We start from the raw sequence: 21,114 nt of genomic DNA on the forward strand, positions 1-21,114 counted from the left end.
GGCTATCTGTCTTCAGGGACCTCCTGGGGACAGTTGGCTGGTGATGGCATCAGGTACTCTGTGTCCCTGGAATGTTACCATTTCAGTATAGACCTACCATTCCCAGGAGATACTGATAAATATTCCCATTCCTGTTTACCAACTGTTCACAGTACCAGTCTAGGTTTCTTTCTGGATATTGCCATTAAAAGGTTACTCAATGATCAGGAATCACCTTTGTGAAAATCAGGCCATAACTTGTAAATGTCTGCCTCTACAGGCTGTTTCCATGGCTGTTCCAATATACTGCTTGCTGTAAGTACTGTTGCAGAATTATAACTGATATTGGCACAGAGCATCCTATTTCCCCAGGACCATTCTCCCTGTGGTTTTATTTTTGTGGAATCAAGACCACTCTATCCTTTCCAGTTAGAAGACCATTCTCTTCTATCGAGAAAAAAAGAGATCAAGTAGATTTGAGTCATTTTCTTTGAGTAATCAATTTGTCTTTGGCTACGATACCTTTGGCCCCTTTTAGGGGCCTATTTCTTTCTTATTCTTCCTATAGTGCTAAGACATAATCTTTCAGTGCTCTCTCTGGCATCTTCTCCAAGCCTTCATTTTTCTGGTCTTCAGACATCCTAGTACTGATATAGGACTTTCCTACCCTGTAATACTGGTATATGGTCAAATGTCCCTTCTTCCATCTTTTGCACATTTTTTTTTTTCCTAACAAAATCTCTGCTCACAAGAGACTGCTGTGTATAGCACTGTATCTCTTTGTTCCTCGCTGGAAAGATTTCTTACTTGGTTGACAGAATCTTATTTTAGAGGACAGGCAGTCTCACCAAAGCCTTATCCCCTTTTATAGTCTCTGACTTTTGAATCATATTCATGTTTTTTTCTCAAGTCTTTGCAATCTGCTATCCATATCACCTTCTAGTCTTTAGCATAATGGTCCTTTGCTCTCATTAAAATTCAGAAATCAATTCAGAATATAATGAAAAATATAACGAAATACACTGAAATTGTTCATTTCCATGACCCAATAAAATTCACTCCTGTCAAAATGAAATAAACTAAAACACAGGATGGAAGAAGCCGTATGATCTAAAACGTTTACAGTATTATTCATAGTCATCAATAAATGAAGCCAAGAGAACTGACTGACAATAGGAATTAAGTAAATCATTGTTCAATCACACAATAAAATATTCTACAATAATTTCAAGGATTCTTTTGAATCATTTAAAATAACATGAAAATTAAATAATTCTTTGTTCAATATAAAAAAATTCAAGGTACAAAATACCTTCCAAAATATTCAAGAATATATAAGGAACTATATTTAATATTCAAGTATATAATATACATAATTTTTTAAAAATTAAACACCAAAACATCAAGAGGTTTTGCATTTTGAGATCATAGATAATTTTTCTCCTTGCCTTTCTCTGAGGTTTGCCCTTTTATTTAATAAACATAGTACGTTTTTCTTACTATAATAGTTTTACAAGAAAATGGGAACTAAATCAAGAGTAGCAGTGTCCATCTTTTCTACACTCTGATAGATTAAATTATCTGCCTGGTAGACTGAGAACATTCTCATGCTCTGCCTGAAATATCATGTAGAAAAAATAAATTGTATTTCAGTGGAAAACTATGCACATCCTCCTGGGCTATCAGAGTCCAACCCTGTATCTATGTGCCTTTGAACTCCTTTGCCACTCTTTGTAAGGTATAGGTAACAGATAAATGTATAAATTCTCTCCAGTCTGGCAGCGACTTCCTCGTGCTGTAGAGAAACCAATTTGTCTCCATTCACAAATCATCCTGACATTTCTTCACTTCATATGTATACCTGTGCTATTTTGACTGTCTGGTTCCCTCACATCATCTGAGTAAAATAAATTCCTTCATATGTGTTCACTTGTACATCTCTACGAGATATCATGAATTTACCTTTTTCTGAAAAATGTTTTAATAGTCCAAAACCTTGTTTTGTTTCACTGAGGACATAAACGTGAACCTAGATAATAACCCTTTATACCTCTGAAGATAAGGCTGTTTTCACGTCTAAACTAAACAACCAAGCCTTACCCCCATTCTCTCTCCCCCCACGGCCCCACTGCCCTTCCCCCTCTTTCCAATCACAGCAAGAGAGTTTTTCTTCATAGTTCCCTCCCAGCTTGTCTCCTTTTTGAGGCAGAAAGCAAAACGAGGACAATATTCCAATCAAATCATGAGGTACAGAGGCATTGATGAATATCATTACATATCATATCTGTAATGATATACTGATTCATTTTAGTATTATCAGCATTTTTATTCACGTAAGCTCTTCTCAATAACTCAGGCACAACTTAGAGTTCATGTTACGTTTTTCTCAAGTATATCTGTTCCTGTGACTATTTCTTCTGAGTAGATTTTCAGGCAGACTTAAAAAAAAGATTCATAGTCATTTGAAACTTTCATTCACTCAACAAGTATTTATTGAGTACCTACTACATGCCGGTTATTATTCTAATCTCTGGGGATATAGCCTCCGCCTTCATTGGTGTTTAGAGAAATAGCCCAAGTTACGGTCATGGAAATTCACTCTCACACTTAACGCAGAACAAAACCAGAGGTCCCGAGGGTGAACGGGTGGAATCAGGACATGTTTCCTATATTAAGAAATAATTCAGCTGAGAAAGAAAATTCACAATGTAGCCTTGCGTAAAGGATAAAAGTTCCACCAACATGGGAATGTAAACTGGTGCAGCCACTATGGAAAACAGTATGGAGGTTCCTTAAAAAACTAAAAATAGAACTACCATATGATCCAGCAGTCCCACTCCTGGGCATATATCTGGAGAAAACTCTAAGTCGAAAAGATACATGCACCCCAATGTTCACTGCAGCACTATTTACAATAGCCAAGACATGGAAGTAACCTAAATATCCATTGACAGATGAATGGATAAAGAAGATGTGGTATATATACACAATGGAATATTACTTAGCCATAAAAAAAGAATGAAATAATGCTATTTGCAGCAAGATGGATGGACCTAGAGGTTATCACACTAAGTGAAGTAAGTCAGACAAAGACAAATATCGTATGGTATCACTTATATATGGAATCTAAAAAATGATACAAATGAACTGATTTACAGAACAGAAACAGACTCAGAGACATAGAAAACAAACTTATGGTTACCAGAGGGAAAGTAGCGGGGAAAGAGATAAATTAGGAGTTTGGGATTAGCAGATACAAACTACTCATATTTAAAATAGATAAACGACAAGGTCTTCCTGTATAGCACAGGGAACTACATTCAATGTCCTGTAATAAACTACAATGGAAAAGAATCCGAAAAAGAAGCTGAATTACTTTGCTGTACACCAGAAACCAACACAACACTGTAAATTAATTATACTTTAATTTAAAAAAAGGTTTCACCAACAAAAACACTATCCTTGTAACTATTTTACTTACAAATAGCACCTTAAAAAGAAACAAACCAACCCAGCTCTGTGGATAGGTGTGCTGGGAAGAAGTGGGGGTCCTTACCTCTTTTTTCTCACCAGTCTGTTCAGCAATCAGCTGGTCAAACACAGCCCCAAACTCTTCATGGATTTTCTGCATTTCATTGATATGACTTGCAACCTTATTCATAGTCTTGATGGCCACTGGAAGAAAAGAGGTCATGAAATAAATGAAAAGGCTGTTTCAAGACTCTCATGGCGACACGAGCAAGGAGCAGATCTCAGGGGCCCGTGACTCACAGTCCAGGTGGTAGTGTTCCTCGCTCTCCGCGTCCGTCAGAGCGAAAAGCTCCTTCAGCAGAAGCGGGTACTTGAGGATCCTCTGGATGGGCTTGATGAGGTAAGACTCCAGAGTGGACGAGTGCTGCTGCTTCGGGTTCTGAGCATCCAGGAACGCCTTGAACGCCGCGTCCATCTTGGCTGGAAGAGTTTAAATACAGGTTGTCTGGGCAGAGTGTCCAAATGACTCCCTTCTCACAATTTCACTCACTAATTCCCAGATGCCTTTTTACAGGATTCAGAGTACCGTGAGTTGTCAGAGGGGGGGAAAGAGGGCTCAGAGGGACAACTGGAAGGGTCTGTCCATCAGATTTATTTGTTTATTTGAGGGGCGGCCCAGTGAGTTAAGGGATAGCGGAGTTTGTAAATCTTATACACATGGATTTTCAGGGGCTGCTGTTTATCGTCCTTGCATTAAGAATGTCTTCTTATTCTGATACTTTGACATCTGAGGCCTTACGGACCCTGGGGAAACTGCCCATCTCAGAGCTGGCCAATTCCTAGATGGTAAAGGACCCACCTGGAAGCATGCCTTTCACATGCAAGCCAACCAATCCAGAGCCACCTGCCTCCTTCCCTCTTCTATTAGGCTTTTACACTCTAGGCCACTATTTCCCCTGCCCTGATCACCCCAGAGCCAGGTACCAGACAACTCAGGACAGCCCCTCCACCCCAGAGCCTGTTGAGATTATTCAAATTACCCAATCCTAAACCTGTTTACCCTGCCTCACCCATTCCTCCCTGCAGAAACCACAATAAAGGGTCTTGCCCATGTCTTCCCCCTCACTCATTCTGTCTCCTGGTGGGCTCTGGTGCTTCCCCTCACGGCCCTGCATGGCATAACACTCCCCCTTCTCTTGGGAACCATGAGTAACAAACTATCTTTCTGATGGCAACTGTCTCCTGATCTGTTGGCCTCACCACATCTGAATAATATGAAAGCCTACGTTTTAAGACACTCCTTATGCCAGTTTTTCTAATGTTTCAAACATTTCCTTGCTGGTAGAACCTCTTTTGAGAAAAGGAAGGAAAATAAAAAGCAGCAGCAGCGCCTTGCAGCTCTGGTAAGTGGAGCAAGGCTGATCCCCCGCAGTGAACGCCTTTTAAGATCTGTTCTATGTTAATTCAGTGCTACCAGCTATTAGGATTTATTTCAGAGGGAAACATACATCTGACCTAAGGTAACTCAGGCAGCACTTTCCTCACCAGCTGGGCTTTTATCTGTGTCCCAGCTGGGCTGAAAAGCAGTCCTGGGGAGTTGTGGGTCCCCAGACAATTACAAAAGGTACCTGCCAGTGGATAATTAGGAAGACACGACTTATGCCTTCCAGGTGCAAAGAAATGGCGGAGAGAGAGGCTGAAGTGAGGGCAAAGAATGGGAAGAAGAAAGGACACTGTATCAAAGTGACTAACTGTAGGCATATATTTCTTAAGCTTCTGATAAAAATATATTTCCATCTCCAGTGATTAGGAATGTGAGCTAAGAACAGAAGATGTTGTAAAAGGACACCATGAAACTGTAAAATGATTCTTCTCACTATCTTTATTCAATTAAGATAAACAGCAATCATGTGGGGAAGGCCTGGTAAAGACTACAATCTTTTCATTTTGTTTAAGCCCCATTAAGAGGAATCAGACTCCATGGGTCCAGCCACCAAATCCTTGAAGAGAAAGAAGACTGGGAATGAGATGGCTGAGGAGGAGCCCATGGCCTCGGAAGTGAGCCCAGGCCCAGAGCTGATGCACGAGGAAGCTGCAGCTTCCGTGGACATCCCGAGTCTTGGTCCATGTCCACAAGGGGCCTAGGAATTCCCCCTAAAGTCCTCACGTCCAAAAACACGGCCATGTGCGTTTAACCCATCAAGTGTATTTCACATCAGGGCAAAAGAGGGCATGGTTCTCAGCTCTCTGAGCGGTAAGGAGCGTCACTCCCATGCAACCTAGATGGGAGTCTGTCAAGAATCATAGGCTTTTTGTCCTCAAAGAGTTCTCTTCATCCTCTTGGCACATTTGGCCATTAGAAAAATGTAAGTCACACCTAATGTTTTAAGGGATGGTTTTTAAAGATTTTCTAATATTTTTCAGGTGCAAAAAATAATGGTTTTGAATTTTAAAAATCTATAGGGGCAGAATTTAATCTAATCAAATGATTAAAAAGAACACAACTGCTTTAAGAACTCTGATGAGTATATAATTTTACCCTAGAGCAAAGTGCTCTAAAACTGTTATGTTAAAAACTCTCATAACATAGCATTCAGTTAAAGTTTAAAAAGATGCACACACACAGAACTATACGACCAATTCAGCATGTGTAAAACCACAGACTAGGCCATAGAGCAGGACAATTTCCTTGTCCTACAGAAGGACAAGGAAATTCCCAGGTTCCCTTTAAGTTTTTTGCGCTGAAGTAGAACTCTTTTGCCTAGACTATGACTATCATTAAGTATGTCATTATCTGGGGCAGGATCTTTTGTTGTCCAGAGACCTGTGTTGTATTAATGTTTATTATAATACGTTTTGAATTAAATCAAGCTAGTTCTCTTTCGCAACAAACGTAAATATAAGTAAATTACTTACAAATTCAGCAGCTGTTTACATGGCAGCCACAGTAAAGTGTTAAAGAAGAGTAGGCTGATTGGTTCTACTGTTTACCAAGGACATGTTTCTCTAATCCTTTAACCTATGAACTGTCACATGCAGAACTATGGAAGCGAAACAACTTTCTGGAGACTCTCAGAACACCCCATCGTCTTCCTAGAACACTTAGAAACACCAGCTTGCCAATCTAAAAATTCTCCTCTTTTCCATGCAAAATATAATTACAGCTGGAGTGATTTTTGTAAATAATTGAAACAATTTTAGTAGTGATGGTGGTGACCATTATCACACACCTGAGAACAAAAATAGGTGAGGGAAAAATGAAATGCCACAGAAAGGTGTATGAAGTGTGGTAGGTTATAACAAAATTAATGAAAAATAGAAATAAAGCAGGGGAATTCTAAACTCCCTACATTTCTGCATAATTGCAAAATGACTCATCAATCCTGGCCCCAAAGAACTGAGTCAAAACGTTCACGGTAAGAAAATTGACAAAACTGTTAATTCAAGATATATTGCATTTCATTTCTCAGTACAGTCGGTCCCCCGTATCTACAGGTTCTATCCACAGGTTCTGCATTGTGAATTCAACTCACCAGGGATAGGATATATCTGGAAACAAAAATTCCAGAAAGTTCCAAAAAGCAAAACTTGAATTCGCTGCACACGGACAGCTATTTACATGGCACTTGTATTTTATTAGGTATTATAAGTAATCTAGAGATGACTTAAAGTATATGGGAGGATGTGCATAGGTTATAAGCACGCACTATGCATTTTACATAACGGACTTGAGCATCCTCGAATTTTGGTATCCATGGCGGGGGGCAGGGTCCTGGAACCAATCCCCCACAGATACCGAGGAACAACTGTACCCTTATTTGTGGCCTGTTGGAATATCCATCTGGCACAACAATGACTCTTAGATTTCTGTCCAGAAGCCCCCAACCACAGTTGGCCACACAGATGTGAACTGACAACGAACAGGCCCACCTGCTACCCAGTCCTCGCAGGACTTACCTTTCACCAGGACCTTGGGGACCTTCGTGTGGCTGGCACAGAAGGCACTGTAGAGCTTGAAGCGGTCAGCATAATACAGAAAGGATCCCCCCAGAGAGAACAGCACTTTCTGGATTTAACGAGAAACAATGCAGTTAGCTTATGGTCCTCCTCATCTGGAAGTATCAGCAGGATACAGCAGGGAGCTCGCATCTGCCTGACTCTCCCCACAAATCAGCATCACTCACACCTGTCACAGCCTGTCTCAGCTCACTGATGGCCTATCGGAAAGTGTGTGGGCTTACATATTTGTGTAATAGATGCTGGACTTGGCTTCCTCGGTAATTACAGTCAAGATGTCACTGGTTTTCCAGGCTTGTGTCTTTCAGTGACCTATCTGGGATGTTTGAATGTTAACGAGAAAGTAGATATGGCATTTTGGAAAAGACAGAAATCTCCTGAATTCTCTCATTAGTTCCTGTTGGGAGGTAGAAGTGACAAACCAAATAAAGGCAGGAAACGCATAAATCTCCCAAAATAGAAAACACATTTCCCTAATCACTAACTCCACCCTCTCCAATGCCATGCTCTCTTCTAGCAGGAATAGATAAGAACATAAGAAACAGACTCAACTACAGGAATTAGTACTGTCTCCCAGGCCATACCCTCTGCCCCAACAGGATCAAACCTAGGTGGAGGCTTTCCCTATTAGGAATTTAATATGCCTGAGGTGGGATACCTTTTATCCTACACATTTTATATAAATATATGTAACAGGCCTCAGAAAAGTACCTTCTATAAGGTTTCACAATGATCTAGTCTAGTTCAGAAAGAGGTATTGCTTATTCAAGTTTAGAATTTAAAACGTATGTTCAAAGCAAAAAAATAAGCTATACATACACATACATCCCCGTATCTCCTCCCTCTTGCGTCTCCCTCCCACCCTTCCTATCCCACCCCTCTAGGTGGTCACAAAGCACCGAGCTGATCTCTCTGTGCTATGCGGCTGCTTCCCACTAGCTATCGATTTTACATTTGGTAGTGTATATGTCCATGCCACTCTCTCACTTCGTCCTGGCTTACCCTTCCCCCTCCCCGTGTCCTCAAGTCCATTCTCTACGTCTGCGTCTTTATTCCTGTCCTGCCCCTAGGTTCTTCAGAACCACTTTTTTTTTTTAGACTCCATATATATGTGCTTTGGATTTGAGTGATAAATTGGGTTCCACAAAGTGTACTTTATTGAATGAACAATGCAGAGAAATCTGATAGACTGTCTATTAAAAAAAAAAAAGGTTTATTATGAACCACACATAACTGGTAATTAGAGGCCTAAATTCTTTTCCTACATGTTGTACTTTTCCTCCTTTACTTTTCAAGCCCCATCCCTCCCCAAACCTCACCCCCTTGACCGAGAGGGTTTCGGGAGGGGCAGTCTGACTCTGTAGGTATAGTCATCCTTTGAGCCATATTCAACAATCAAATGAGAAAAACTATATAAGAAAAAGCTCTAATTGTAACGTCTTACTTTAGCCATATCAAGTCATTCATTTGTTTAACTTTATATTTACTAGGCACATACCATACAGCAAACACAGATAGAACATTAAGGTATTCATTTGTTCTTCCAGCCTTAAAAAATGATCTCAGAGCACAAAGTGTGCACAAACATGAGGGGTTTCTACACAAAGACTGCATTTCCCCTGTGTTTCTCTTCTGCAGGACTTCACAGAGCCTCTCATTGGCTGACGAACATTGCAAACTTCCAAGGGGAAATTTTATCAAAACTTATTTGACCTCAGAACCAATTTTTTTTTTCCTAATACTGTCTTAGGCAACACAATTTGAATATTTTAACAAGTTTTTATATTTTTGGCAAATATATAATCAGGATTTAAATGAAGCAGCAATGGCAGAAACCAACAGCAACAGGTTTAAGAGTGAAAACTGACTGTCCAGAAGCCAACTCAGAAGTGCCAGAGGGCAGCCCCAGGGCCAAGAATACTGAACGTGCACCAGTTGTCACGTCTTACAGATGGAATGGAGAGGGTCAGATTAGGCACTAAATTAGTGAAATGAAGGTCGGGGAAGAAAGTTCCACTTAAATGGAAATTACAACAGTGACTGCTTAGAGTGAACTTGCTAAAAGGATCACGCACCAACCCCTCCCTAGAATAACTCTGCTCATAACACAGTTATGTTCATATCACAGTTCTGATAACTAAACTCTCCTGAAGTGATCAACTGACTCTAAACGCAAAGAACTGGACCCAGAGCAAAAGCCTGCTACATGAATATAATGAATGTTAGATATTTTAGATTAAAACCAAATGTTTTCGGGTCTGTCCGCATTTTTATTATGTTCCACATTAAGCAACTTTCTGATTAACTGACAAACTACTGGCCCTTATCATGGTGTTCTAATATCCTATTACTTAATTTATCAATGAACCAAACTGTACTTCAAATGGATAGTATGACCAACTACCCTGAAGAGAAGAAAAATGAACTAACACAAGCAATTTCTGAACACACAAAAAATGAACTATATGCAGTAGTTAGGGTTAAAGGGATATTATGCCTGCAACTTACTCTTAAATGGTTCAGGGAAAACAATTATATTCTATATACAGAGACACACACACACAGACACAGACACACACACACACACACACATCCATAAAGGAAATAGGTAGGGAGAGAAAGGATAAAGCAAATGTGTTAACATTTGGAAGAAGGCTGGGAGAAGGCTATCTGGGAATTCTTTATACTATCCTTGCAACCTTCCCGTAAGTCTGAAATTACATCCAAATAAAAATAGAGAACTATACATGAATATATGTCCATATGCTTATGTGTGTGAATGTGTGTGTGCATTCTAAATGACTCCTGTTGCAGAGAGGGACTGTAAAGAGATGACACAAAAAAATATATCGAGGGGGTAGTCTTCATCTCATCCTACAAACCTGTATACATACTAACATCACACAGCCAGGTTTCTGCAAGTGTTAGAAGAGAGTCAAAGTGTATGGGGGTCCCCACCTATATGGACAACTGAACCCAAGTTCAACACAAGTGCAAAAGCAATTCAGTGGAAAAGGATCGAAGGATAGTCATTTCAAAAAATAGTGCTAGAAACATTAAATATTCATACGCAAAAAAATTGACTTTGATTCACACCAGATCAGAGACCTAAATATAAATCCCCAAATTATGAAACTTTTAGGAGAAACCATAGGAGAAAATCTTTATGACCCTGGTTTAGGCAAAGATTTCATAGATAAGACAGCAAAAGTACGACCCAAAAGAGAAAAAGTTTGAAAACTTGGATTTCATTAAAAAATAAAAACTTCTCAGGGGAGGGATAAATTAGGAGGTTGGGATTAACATATACATACTACCATATATAAAATATATAACCAACAAGGACCTACTGTACAGCACAGGGAACTATACTCAATATTTTGTAATAACCTATAAGGGAAAAGACTCAAAAAGAATAGACGTATACATATGTATGTGTGTAACTGAATCACTCTGCTATACACCTGAAACTAACATAACGTTGTAAATCAACTATACTCAATTAAAAAAAAAGAAATCAACCTAAAAAAAAAACAAACTTCTGCTCTTTGGGAGATACTGTATGACAAGAAGAAAATATTTACAAATCATATATCGGTAAAGGGCTCATACACAAAATTTGCAAAGAACTCTCAAAACTCAACGATAAGAAAACAATCCAATATAATAAATGGGCAAATGATTTGAAAAGACACTTCACCAAAGAGGATATACTGAAAGCAAATTAGCACATAGAAAGATACTAATAGTCATGTCACTAGAGAAACTAAAATTAAAGCCACAATGAAGTGCCACCACCTACCTGCTAAAATGGCTAAAATTAAAAAGAGTGACCCGACCTTGTTGTAAGAATGAGGAGGAACAGCTGGTGGGACTGTACACTGGAACTGGTTTGAAAAATAGTTCAACTGTTTCTTAAAAAGTTAAACATACACTTACCATATGACCTAACCATTCCATTCCTAGGTATTTACCCCAAGAGAAATGGAAGCATATATTCATACTAAAACTTGTACATAAATGTTCACAGCAGCTTTATGTGTAAACACCAAAAACTGGAAAAAACCCAAATGCCCAAGAAAGGGGAAAGGATCACAAAGTGCAGTACATCCACACAATGGAATACTACTCAGCAATAAAAAAGTAATAATTACGGGTATATGTAACAACAGGGATGGAACTCAATATAACTACACAGTAAAAGATACCACATAAAAAAGCGTATATGCTATATGTTTCCATTTATATAAAATTCCAGAATGCAAACTAATCTGTAGTAACAGAAAGCAGACATAGTTTCCTGTGGCTAAGAGGCGGCCTTAAGAGGAAGGAGTGAGGAATCACAAAAGAGCAGGAAAAACAATTAGGGGTGATATTATGTTCATTATCCTGATTGAAGTGATGGTTTCACAGATGTACACGTATGTCAAAATTCATCAAACTGTACACTTTAAATATATGTAGTGTATTGTATATCAATTATACCTCAATTAATCTGTTTTTTAAAAGTACATGAGGGTGACATGTAAGCCAACACCACTGTGCATGAATCAATGAGCCTTTGTCAATCAGAAACACAGCACAGGAAATTTCTGTAATAAGGGAAAGCCAACCAAGGAGAAGGAGACAAGCTGTCAGCATCCTCACTGAGGTACTAGTCATAAATCCTCATTAAGGCTACAAGGACATGGCTTCCCTGGTGGTGTAGTGGTTAAGAATCCGCCTGCCAATGCAGGGGACACGGGTTCGAGCCCTGGTCTGGGAAGATCCCACATACCACGGAGCAACTAAGCCCGTGCACCACAACTACTGAGCCTGCACACTAGAGCCCGGGAGCCACTACTGAGCCAGCACGCCACAACTACTGAAGCCCGCATGCCTAGAGCCTGTGCTCCACAACAAGAGAAGCCACTGCAATGAGAAGCCTGTGCACCGCAATGAAGAGTAGCCCCCGCTCGCCACAACTAGAGAAAGCCCACATGTAGCAACAAAGACCCAACGCAGCCAAAAATAAAATAAATTTTTAAAAAAAAATTAAAAAAAAAAAAAAGCCTACAAGGACACTGTGTGCTGGAAGATTGTCTTCCTCCTAGATAATTGATAAGCACTTCCATTCACCAGTTTCCCAGAACAAGATAAGTTAATTTGTTTATTGGAAAACCAAGAGTGCTAGTCTAATTTGCTAATAGCAAGTATTAAAGGCCCCTACATAAACAGAACAAAAGGTAGGCACATCTTCCAAAGTAGAAGTCAGCAGATACACCAGTTTAATGCAAGTCAATGGTACTGGTTCTACCTCAGCCAGAAAAGCAAGATGCAGTCCGTTCCACTCTCAGACTCCCTTTAGGAAATGACTCCACTGGCAGTTCAGTGAAGACTCAAGACCACGGCAACAATGCCTCCTGCGATGTGTTATTAGGAGATTCGACTTGACCTACAGGATAGCCCACCCTTGACATTAAGAGGCAGCTTTACACTATTTGAGGATGAGACTTACCTTAAATTGATCAACTTTCTCAAGCTTTTCCAGATCAGGTACCAATCTCACTCCATCTTCTAGAGTTTTAAGGAATTCTACTTGAAACTCTACCATTTCAGTTAAATTTCCAAAGAGCACATCAAGCTGGAAAATGCAAAAGAATTTCATCAACCGCATATTTCATTAGTGCGCAGAACCTTTATTTGCTTCTGATTTCGAAGTTTTTCTACCCATACTTATAATTATGGTATTGCTCCCACCACCAGAAGGTGGGGCAGCTCCCTCCTTCCTCTCCAAGTGCACACCAAGAGCTCTGCAGGCAATAATTTGACCTATTTATTACAATTAATTGAATTCAAAATGCTCTCAGTACTGTGTGTACTCCCCAGTCCTTCCTCTTCACCAAGTCAAGCTATAGTGTGACCCTCACAAAGTTCAGACAATTGTCACCATACCTCATCTTGGGTGAGAAAAGTTTCTTTCTGAAGAGGTTTTAGGTATCTCTCCATGAGACAGTTTAAGTCCTAAGGGTTGAAAGAATATGGGATTAGCACTTCTAAAAGTCTATAAAGAATCTAAAGAAAAAAAAATTATGTCCCAAATGCTAACATTTCAGTCTTTAGGTCACTGAGGTCCACTGAGGCAGAAGTGAGCCAACCTTTCCTCAAAATATTTCAGACTTTGCAGGCCATATGGTCTCTGTCGCAACTATTTAACTCTGCTGCTGTAGCAGGAAAGCAGCATAAATAATACATAAGTGAATGTGTGTGGCTGTGTTCCAATAAAACTTTATTTGTAAAAACAGGCAGAGAGCTGGATTTGGCCCAAGGACCATAACTTGCTGACCTCTGACTTAAAGACTAAAACAGATCACACTATTGTAACATGGAACTAAACATAACTAAATTATACAGTTGGAGTATATCATTATACAGTTATCATAATTAGATGAATTATATAGTTATAGGAATATATTATAAATTATATAGTGTTGAAATAACTTTCTAGGCCCAAGATGGAGCCATTTCTGCCTGGGGTGTCGTGTCAGCAAACTTAAATTTAGATCATTTTTGTGTCCCTGTCAATACACCACTTGACCAGAATGTAGTATATCCACTCAGCCAATTTCCAAACGCCAGGCCAACTCTGGGCCTTCTCACCCCAACCAAGGTTGACTACGTGGCCCCAGCCAATCAAGTATTGTCTATTTGTCTCTTCCTTGTTCTTTATTCTTTACCCTATGAAAGCTTCTTGCCTCCTGTCCCATTTTGCAGTTCTACAAAAGGAGACTGTCCACTTCATGAATAAAATTTTAAATAAGGTTTTTATCGCTTTTAAATTGTCTTCTTTAATCACTTTTAAACAATAGTTGTATGTATTATAAATTATATAGGAACAAATGATAGAGTTTCAGGAATATAACTAAATGTCAGAACAAATGATAACACAAAACAGTCCTGATATCCTGCTACCTAGACTCAAAGTAGATTGTGAAGATACTACTACTTGAATTTGTCAAAAACGAATTCAATTTTGGTATGAGCTCAACAACATATTTAGAAAGGTCAGAAGGTTCACTTAACATTCACCATCATCTCCTTTCTGAGTCAATCAATCAGTTATTTATATCAATGAAGTGCTATAAGAATAGATATGCTTCCCTAAAACACAAAAGGAGATCGTAACATTCAGAATCAAGGCCAAATTCCATAGGAGAGACCAAGATACTCTTCAAGACCGTGATCTGGCTTTGCTGTTAGTCAACATCAGTATAAACACAGAGCCTGCATCCTTCCGAAGGACGGGAGGAAGGATGCAGGAGGGAGGGCAGGAGAAGACGTACTTTCACATAGGTGCGCTCTGTCTCCAGGAGCTCACAGATGACCTTGCGCAGCTTATCGGCGTCCGTTAGCTGTCTCATGGCGGCCAGCTGAGGCCCGGCAGAGTCCTGGGGGGACGGGCTCGGGTCAGAGGGGTTCATCTCATGCAGACTGCGGCAAAACGCGGCCACCTGTTCCGTGCTCTTCAGGGCACAGTTGAAAAGGCAAGACAGACGAAGTTATCCCTCACTACAGAGACTTGTCTGACATCTGTCCCTCCTAAAGATATTCTTCCTGGTTAATGAACTGCCACACATGAATCACATCTCTCGTTTCCCCAAACTGCTCCACACGTCTGAGAGCTCACTGAATGCTCAAAACAACCATAATAACAACTGCTGACATATACTGAGTGATCACTGCATGCCAGGCACTGGTCGGATTCATTTAATCCTCCCACTTGGTAAGTGAGGGCTATTATCATTCCTATTTTACAGTTGAGACAACAGAGGCCCAGAGAGGTTAAGTAACTCAACCAAGATTGCACAGCTCGGACCTGAACCAGGCAGCATAGCTCAAAGCCTGTGTTCTTAACCACTCTGCAAGAAGCTCTCCAATGAGGAGAGGAAGATACGGACAAGTGCATTTCACCCAAAATACAAGGGTAATTTATTATCAGACTCTCTGTTCAGTGCACTATACATATTTACTTTGCAAAGCTGGAAGATGATTTCATAAGCAAAGAGTCTTCTGTCTCTATTAAAAATTGACACGGAGGCAACTCTCTAGATAACAACAGATACATATATATATATATATATATACTTTTTTTTTAAAGTTTCTGTCTCTCCAGCTTCTCCAAGGCAGAAAGATTCCACCACCACCAGCACCCACCACCTCCCCCCTCCTCCAACTAAAACTAAGGGGCATTGGCCCCTGAAAAAGACCTCAACAGGAGAGCTCAATCCCCACCCAATCTCTGTCCAAGATGATTCAGGTGGAAGTTTGGGAATCTAGAATTCTAAAATTCCAACTTTTCAAGTTATGCAAAACAGTTCTTCAAAGCAAGCGTTGAAGATGGACCACTGAAAATCCTGTGGAATCAGTAATCCCCCACCTTGGCTGCATGTAGGAATTACCTGGGGAGTTTTTAAACCTCCCAATTCCTAGTGCACCATCCAGATCAATTCGATCAGAATCTCTAGGATGGGATGTGCAAGTGTTAGTATTTTTTTAAAGCTCTCTATGGTATTACTCCAAAGGCTATTTTGTAGCACAACATCTAGTTTATTAGTTTATGAGTATTTGTTCTAATGTACCACTCTACAAATGTCTCATGCATATCTCCTTGAAAGTAATGGCTGCCTTCTTGGACTGCTCTTCCCTATTTCTATTGTCCAATTCACCCCTAGGCACAAAGTATTTCCAATATAGATCTGTGCAGATAAAGAATTACTTTCAGGAGTGAGTAGGTGGGTATCCCACCTACTCACTCTTGAAAGTGAACATCCTGAGAAGACCATCCTTCCAAACACAACCGTTGGTACAAAGAGCTGAAGGTCAAGGCTGGCATTTTGTGGTAGGCAGAGGAACCAAACCAAGTATATCCCATGGGGGCAATTCTTAAACACAGAGGAAGGCAGCTAACATTAGCATGCCTTCTCCTCATTAGCAAATTGCCTTTCCCTCATTAGCATAGCCCAAAGGGAAGGAAGCCCGGAATAAAGACAGGACAAGGACAGGGGAAATCAGAACTTAACAAGGATGCATTAGCAGCAATGTCATGACAGGAAAGAGCAGAGCCAGGACCCAAATCCACGTAATTACTGATCCAATTTACTTATGGTTACACAGCTTATTTATTGCTAGCAAAGATCCTGGTCTTATATGCCAGGATGTATTAGTTACCTGTCAGTGGCACTGTTAAATGTTCCCTATGGAATCAGTGTGTCAGACACTGAATATCCCCACAAAGAACTCTCCCTTTGGTGACTGATGAAAAACTCACCAAAACGGGCTGAACTGTACAGCATGTGACTTATATCCCAATAAGGCTGTTAAAAAAGAAAAACTACGTTTTTTAATCACAGCCTGTTTCAGTAGAAATAAACTAAACAGTTTGATTTAGTTATGTTAGGGTTTTACAAACTCAATGTCATCATTAAATATAAACAGTTAAATATGGCTTCGTCCTAATAATTAAAAAGGAACAAGTAGGTCCATTTTAACAAAAATGTCCACACGCCTTTTAGATGATCTCATGATAACTGTAAAAGGCAACTGCATTATAACATAGACATCATGGAAGGGGGGTTGTGCCTCACCAAATGAAAATCCCATGGAAAGACAGTGGTAACAGCTGACAGCTTAAGTGCCCTGCCCTCCAGCTAATCCCAAACTATCCTCTGTCACTTTGATTTGTCACTCGTCAAAACAACAAATGTATAACTGGCACCTTCGCTTACACAACGCTTTTCTAAATGTCCCAACAATAACCACAGCTGCCTGTCTTTACATGCAAATTAATAACATAGCTATTACTCATGATACCTAAATCCATCCCCGTATTCCCATCAGAGACACAGGAGACCTTTCTGCAGTTTTATCATTTAGACAAGTTGCCATGAGAACTCCAATGTCCTCACAGATTACACCAAGGATGTCCCACACTTTAAGAAAAGGCAAGTTATGACCTTGGGACTCTGACATATCAAAGGCAGGAAATTCAAAAGACATTTCCCTTTGTGCTCCCAATTTGCACCTCGCTGACTTGTTGCCATTCTCAGCAATATCTAGCTCGAATAATGAAAGGCATGACATGGAGTTTCTGGGTTTTCGTTCCCTCCGTTTCACCATAAATACTTTGAGGTTTCCATTTTTAAGAGTGTGAGTAGGGTTCCTGACTTTGCCTATGTCAAGTCCACCACCTCTAAGGTTCAGTATTCTGACTTTTAAGCAGGCCCATCGGGAAAGCTCAGGTTAGTGGGATGTGGGCCAGGGCTCTAGTGCTCTGCACCTAGCCGTCTCCTACCCAACCTCACGTCTAACAGGCAGGTTCCCCACCTTCTTCCTGGCACAGCCCTCCTGAGCCAAGTCCTGGATTATATTAGGAAATACCTTTAGCATCCCAGGGGATACCTAAAAATATCCTTGAGTCCTCTTCTGAGAGTTCAGAGCCTTAGGCATCCCTTTCTTATAAGACAGAGTCTTCCTAAGCTAAGACAGATTTATCGGGGGGGGGGGGGGGGGGGGGGAAACGGTTTCTCCACTGGCAAGCCCGTTCGCTGATTCAAGTTATAAACTCTCAGGTTTATCAAGGAACTGGGTCGATATGGACATAACCTTTTTACTGTCAATTCCATGTTATCTAAATAAATAATAAATAAATTTAATAAAATAAACAAACAAGAAGACACAGAATAACAAGTTATATTGTATATATTGTCAAGGGGTGTTATTTATAAGGCTCTTAATGAAATTTTTGCTTGGAAACAACGTCAAAGGATATCATCAAGTTTGAGAATTTTGTTTTACTAAAATATTACCCCCCCCAAAAATAAAATGCAAGTCGTCTTTAGAATACCTCTAACCTAGAGATTTTATGTGTTGTGGCCCAGTTTTCAAGTCCCCCTGCCCCCATACTGTGGCCAAACTTATTTGCATCAAAACCTATTAGGACCTGGGGTGGGGGGGTGGGGGATGAACTGGGAGATTGGAATTGACATACATACACTATTGATACTATGTATAAAATCGATAACTAATGAGAACCTACTGTATAGGTCAGGGAACTCTACTCAGTGCTCTGTGGTGACCTAAATGGGAAGGAAATCCAAAAAAAGAGGGGATATATGTATTCGTATAGCTGATTCACTTTGCTGTACAGTAGAAACTAGCACAATATTGTAAAGCAACCATGCTCCAATAAAAATTAATTTTAAAAAACCTATTAGGACCTTCTCCATGTAGCTTGGCCAGGATGTAGGATGTAGAAGGAGTTGAGTGCAGTGCTTTCCTCACTCAATCACTGAGTGATATGGCATCCTGGTCATTTACACATCAAGCACTGTAGCCCAGAAAGAGAGCTGCCTTGAGAGGTCCTCAACATAACTCCTGAAAGCCAAGTTTCCTGGAATTGGTACAAGTAGCAAAGGATTGCTGGAAAGAAGAAGACAGACACAGTTTCTCCAAGTCCAAACCTCTCCCCCTTTGAGGACTGCCATCAGTCACCCTGGGAACGAAAAGCACTTATGGGCATTTCAGAGCTGCCAGTTAAAACTGTTAAAGGGTGGCAGAGCTGCTCTACTGTTAGGATGAAGAGTTACCCACCCAACGTACAGAAATGAACATGACAATTGAAGGAGGAAACGGGCTAGTTTACTGAGGTCTGCATGAAGTTCAATGTTTATAATATCACTTTCTTCCTGTGGAAGATGAAAAGAAAGTACAAAAAGAGGGGGGTAGGCTTTCAAGTACACACTATCAACCCAAGCTACCCAGCTGTTAAAGCTCTTCCTGTTATGCAACCACCAAAGGCAATTTCTATCTCGGGATGAGTTCAGAGTTCTAAAACTGTCCTTTGAGTCTGACCGATTTAACACTTCCCACAGATTTAAAAGGGGCCAGAGTGGCCTGAAATCTTATAGCCTTTATTTAAGCTTTTTTGGGAAACAAACACCAAAGTAACATATTCCTTAATTTCAGAGACCCTCATATACAATGATAACCCCTATAGTTCTCTGGCATCTTTTTGGTCTCCTTTTGAACAAACTTTGAAGAAGAAACATTCAATAAGGATAAAGGCTTACTTGAGTAAATCAGGTGTGCTCACCGTCCAGGTTCAATTTCATTAAGTGACACGAAGTCTAATAGTCAACAGACTCTGATATTAATATTTAACTATTAAAAGGTTTAACTTGATTTTAAATTATTCCTCCCCCTTAACCCACTAAAAATTTTTCTTATTAAAGAGGCAACAATTACCGTAGGAATTGGCATACACAATATAGGTCAGTTGACATTAAATCATTAATACATTCCCTGGGCCAACACTTGTAAATCCACCTGCTTCTCAAGTAAGCAGAAATAAAGTCAAAAGCACTTAAAACTTTATAGGAGGCAAGTTGAACATCCTTCTTCCAGAAATCCTTGCTGAATACTTAGGCTACCTGATCGGAGGTGGAGATGGGGAGACTTATCACACGTTTAACACAAACATGTTCAAAATCTCAACACCCAAAAGAAAGAGGGAAACATTCAAATGACATTTAATTTTAAAAATAATAATAACAACCCACCTTTCTGTCATTTAGAAATGAAAAAACAGATACGTGTAAAGATTCTTGGCAAACTCAACTTCACACCAACTACTGATGACCCCCACTCCCATGTTAAAATGTATATTCTCTATCAACAAGGGGATCTAACGGGCAGAAGCCTGCAGTATGGGGACATGGGACAAGCATGTCACCATCATTTGAACTGGGAAACAAATCAGCTAGAAAGTCGTAACATAAACAAAGGCTAGCAAGATAGAATTCAAACAGTGCTCACCAGGTGAAGCGTCCGATATACAGAATCACCGGACTTGCCACTGTTTTCAATCCTGGGCTTGCGCTTTATTTTCCACAAAGCAGACATCATCGGGAATGTATTCTCATGATAATTCTACCTCCTGACACGTTCCACAAAGAAACAGAAGTTTCTTAAAATACTCGGAGAGCACCGAATGCCTTCTGGCTCCTGAGAGAGCATCCTCCCATCCACACAGCCCATGCCGGCTGTGCTGTGAAGACCTACGGCTGCATCTCTACAGAGCGAGGACAGAGACAGTGCGACCCGACAGCAGCCCCCTCTGCCCGTCAGTGCCCTCTGGGAGGGTGTCAAAGGCCAACCGATAGACCAGAATTTATGCTTTGATTTCACCTGGCTAAACAGCAGAAGTTCCAGAAAGGGAGAGCCAAGAGGCAAGAAAACAATGCAAAAAAAAAAAAAAACAACGCCTCCCGGGATGTGAGCGTCTCTACCCTGCAGACTGAGATCAGCTGATTGGCCTGCATCCTGCACTGCACAGGAATATTAAACCCGCCCGGCTCCAACTTTGAAGACACCCCTCACGGAGTTGAGAGCAGACACTAAAAACCAAAACATTTTTTTAACAGTTCATATTTTCACAATGTCCCCCAAATGCTTTGTTACAAAACCAAACATTTCCAAGACAATAACAATTTGGACTGAAAAGAAAAAAGAAGGCTTTCCAATTGGAAATGCTCTGAAAATGATTCTCATACATTGGCTAAGTGGAAAACAAAATCACAGCTGCCAGGGGGTCTGGAGTGCATGATAGGA

General features: G+C 40.3%; 1 protein-coding gene across 1 annotated transcript in view; it reads right to left on the bottom strand.

Moving 5' to 3' along the window:
* The window catches only part of TIAM1 (TIAM Rac1 associated GEF 1), a 269,436-nt gene that overhangs the window by 18,519 nt on the left and 229,803 nt on the right, over nucleotides 1–21,114 (bottom strand). Inside the window, exons 16-21 of the mRNA XM_059921431.1 lie at nucleotides 14,790–14,969; nucleotides 13,402–13,470; nucleotides 12,965–13,090; nucleotides 7,408–7,516; nucleotides 3,751–3,930; nucleotides 3,536–3,654 (exon numbers count right to left, since the gene is read on the bottom strand). Coding sequence (XP_059777414.1) covers nucleotides 3,536–3,654; nucleotides 3,751–3,930; nucleotides 7,408–7,516; nucleotides 12,965–13,090; nucleotides 13,402–13,470; nucleotides 14,790–14,969 — 783 coding nt within the window. The remainder of the gene's footprint in view (nucleotides 1–3,535; nucleotides 3,655–3,750; nucleotides 3,931–7,407; nucleotides 7,517–12,964; nucleotides 13,091–13,401; nucleotides 13,471–14,789; nucleotides 14,970–21,114) is intronic.

This window comes from Balaenoptera ricei, chromosome 4 (genome assembly GCF_028023285.1).
Source record: "Balaenoptera ricei isolate mBalRic1 chromosome 4, mBalRic1.hap2, whole genome shotgun sequence".
In the NCBI taxonomy this organism is placed as follows: domain Eukaryota; kingdom Metazoa; phylum Chordata; class Mammalia; order Artiodactyla; family Balaenopteridae; genus Balaenoptera; species Balaenoptera ricei.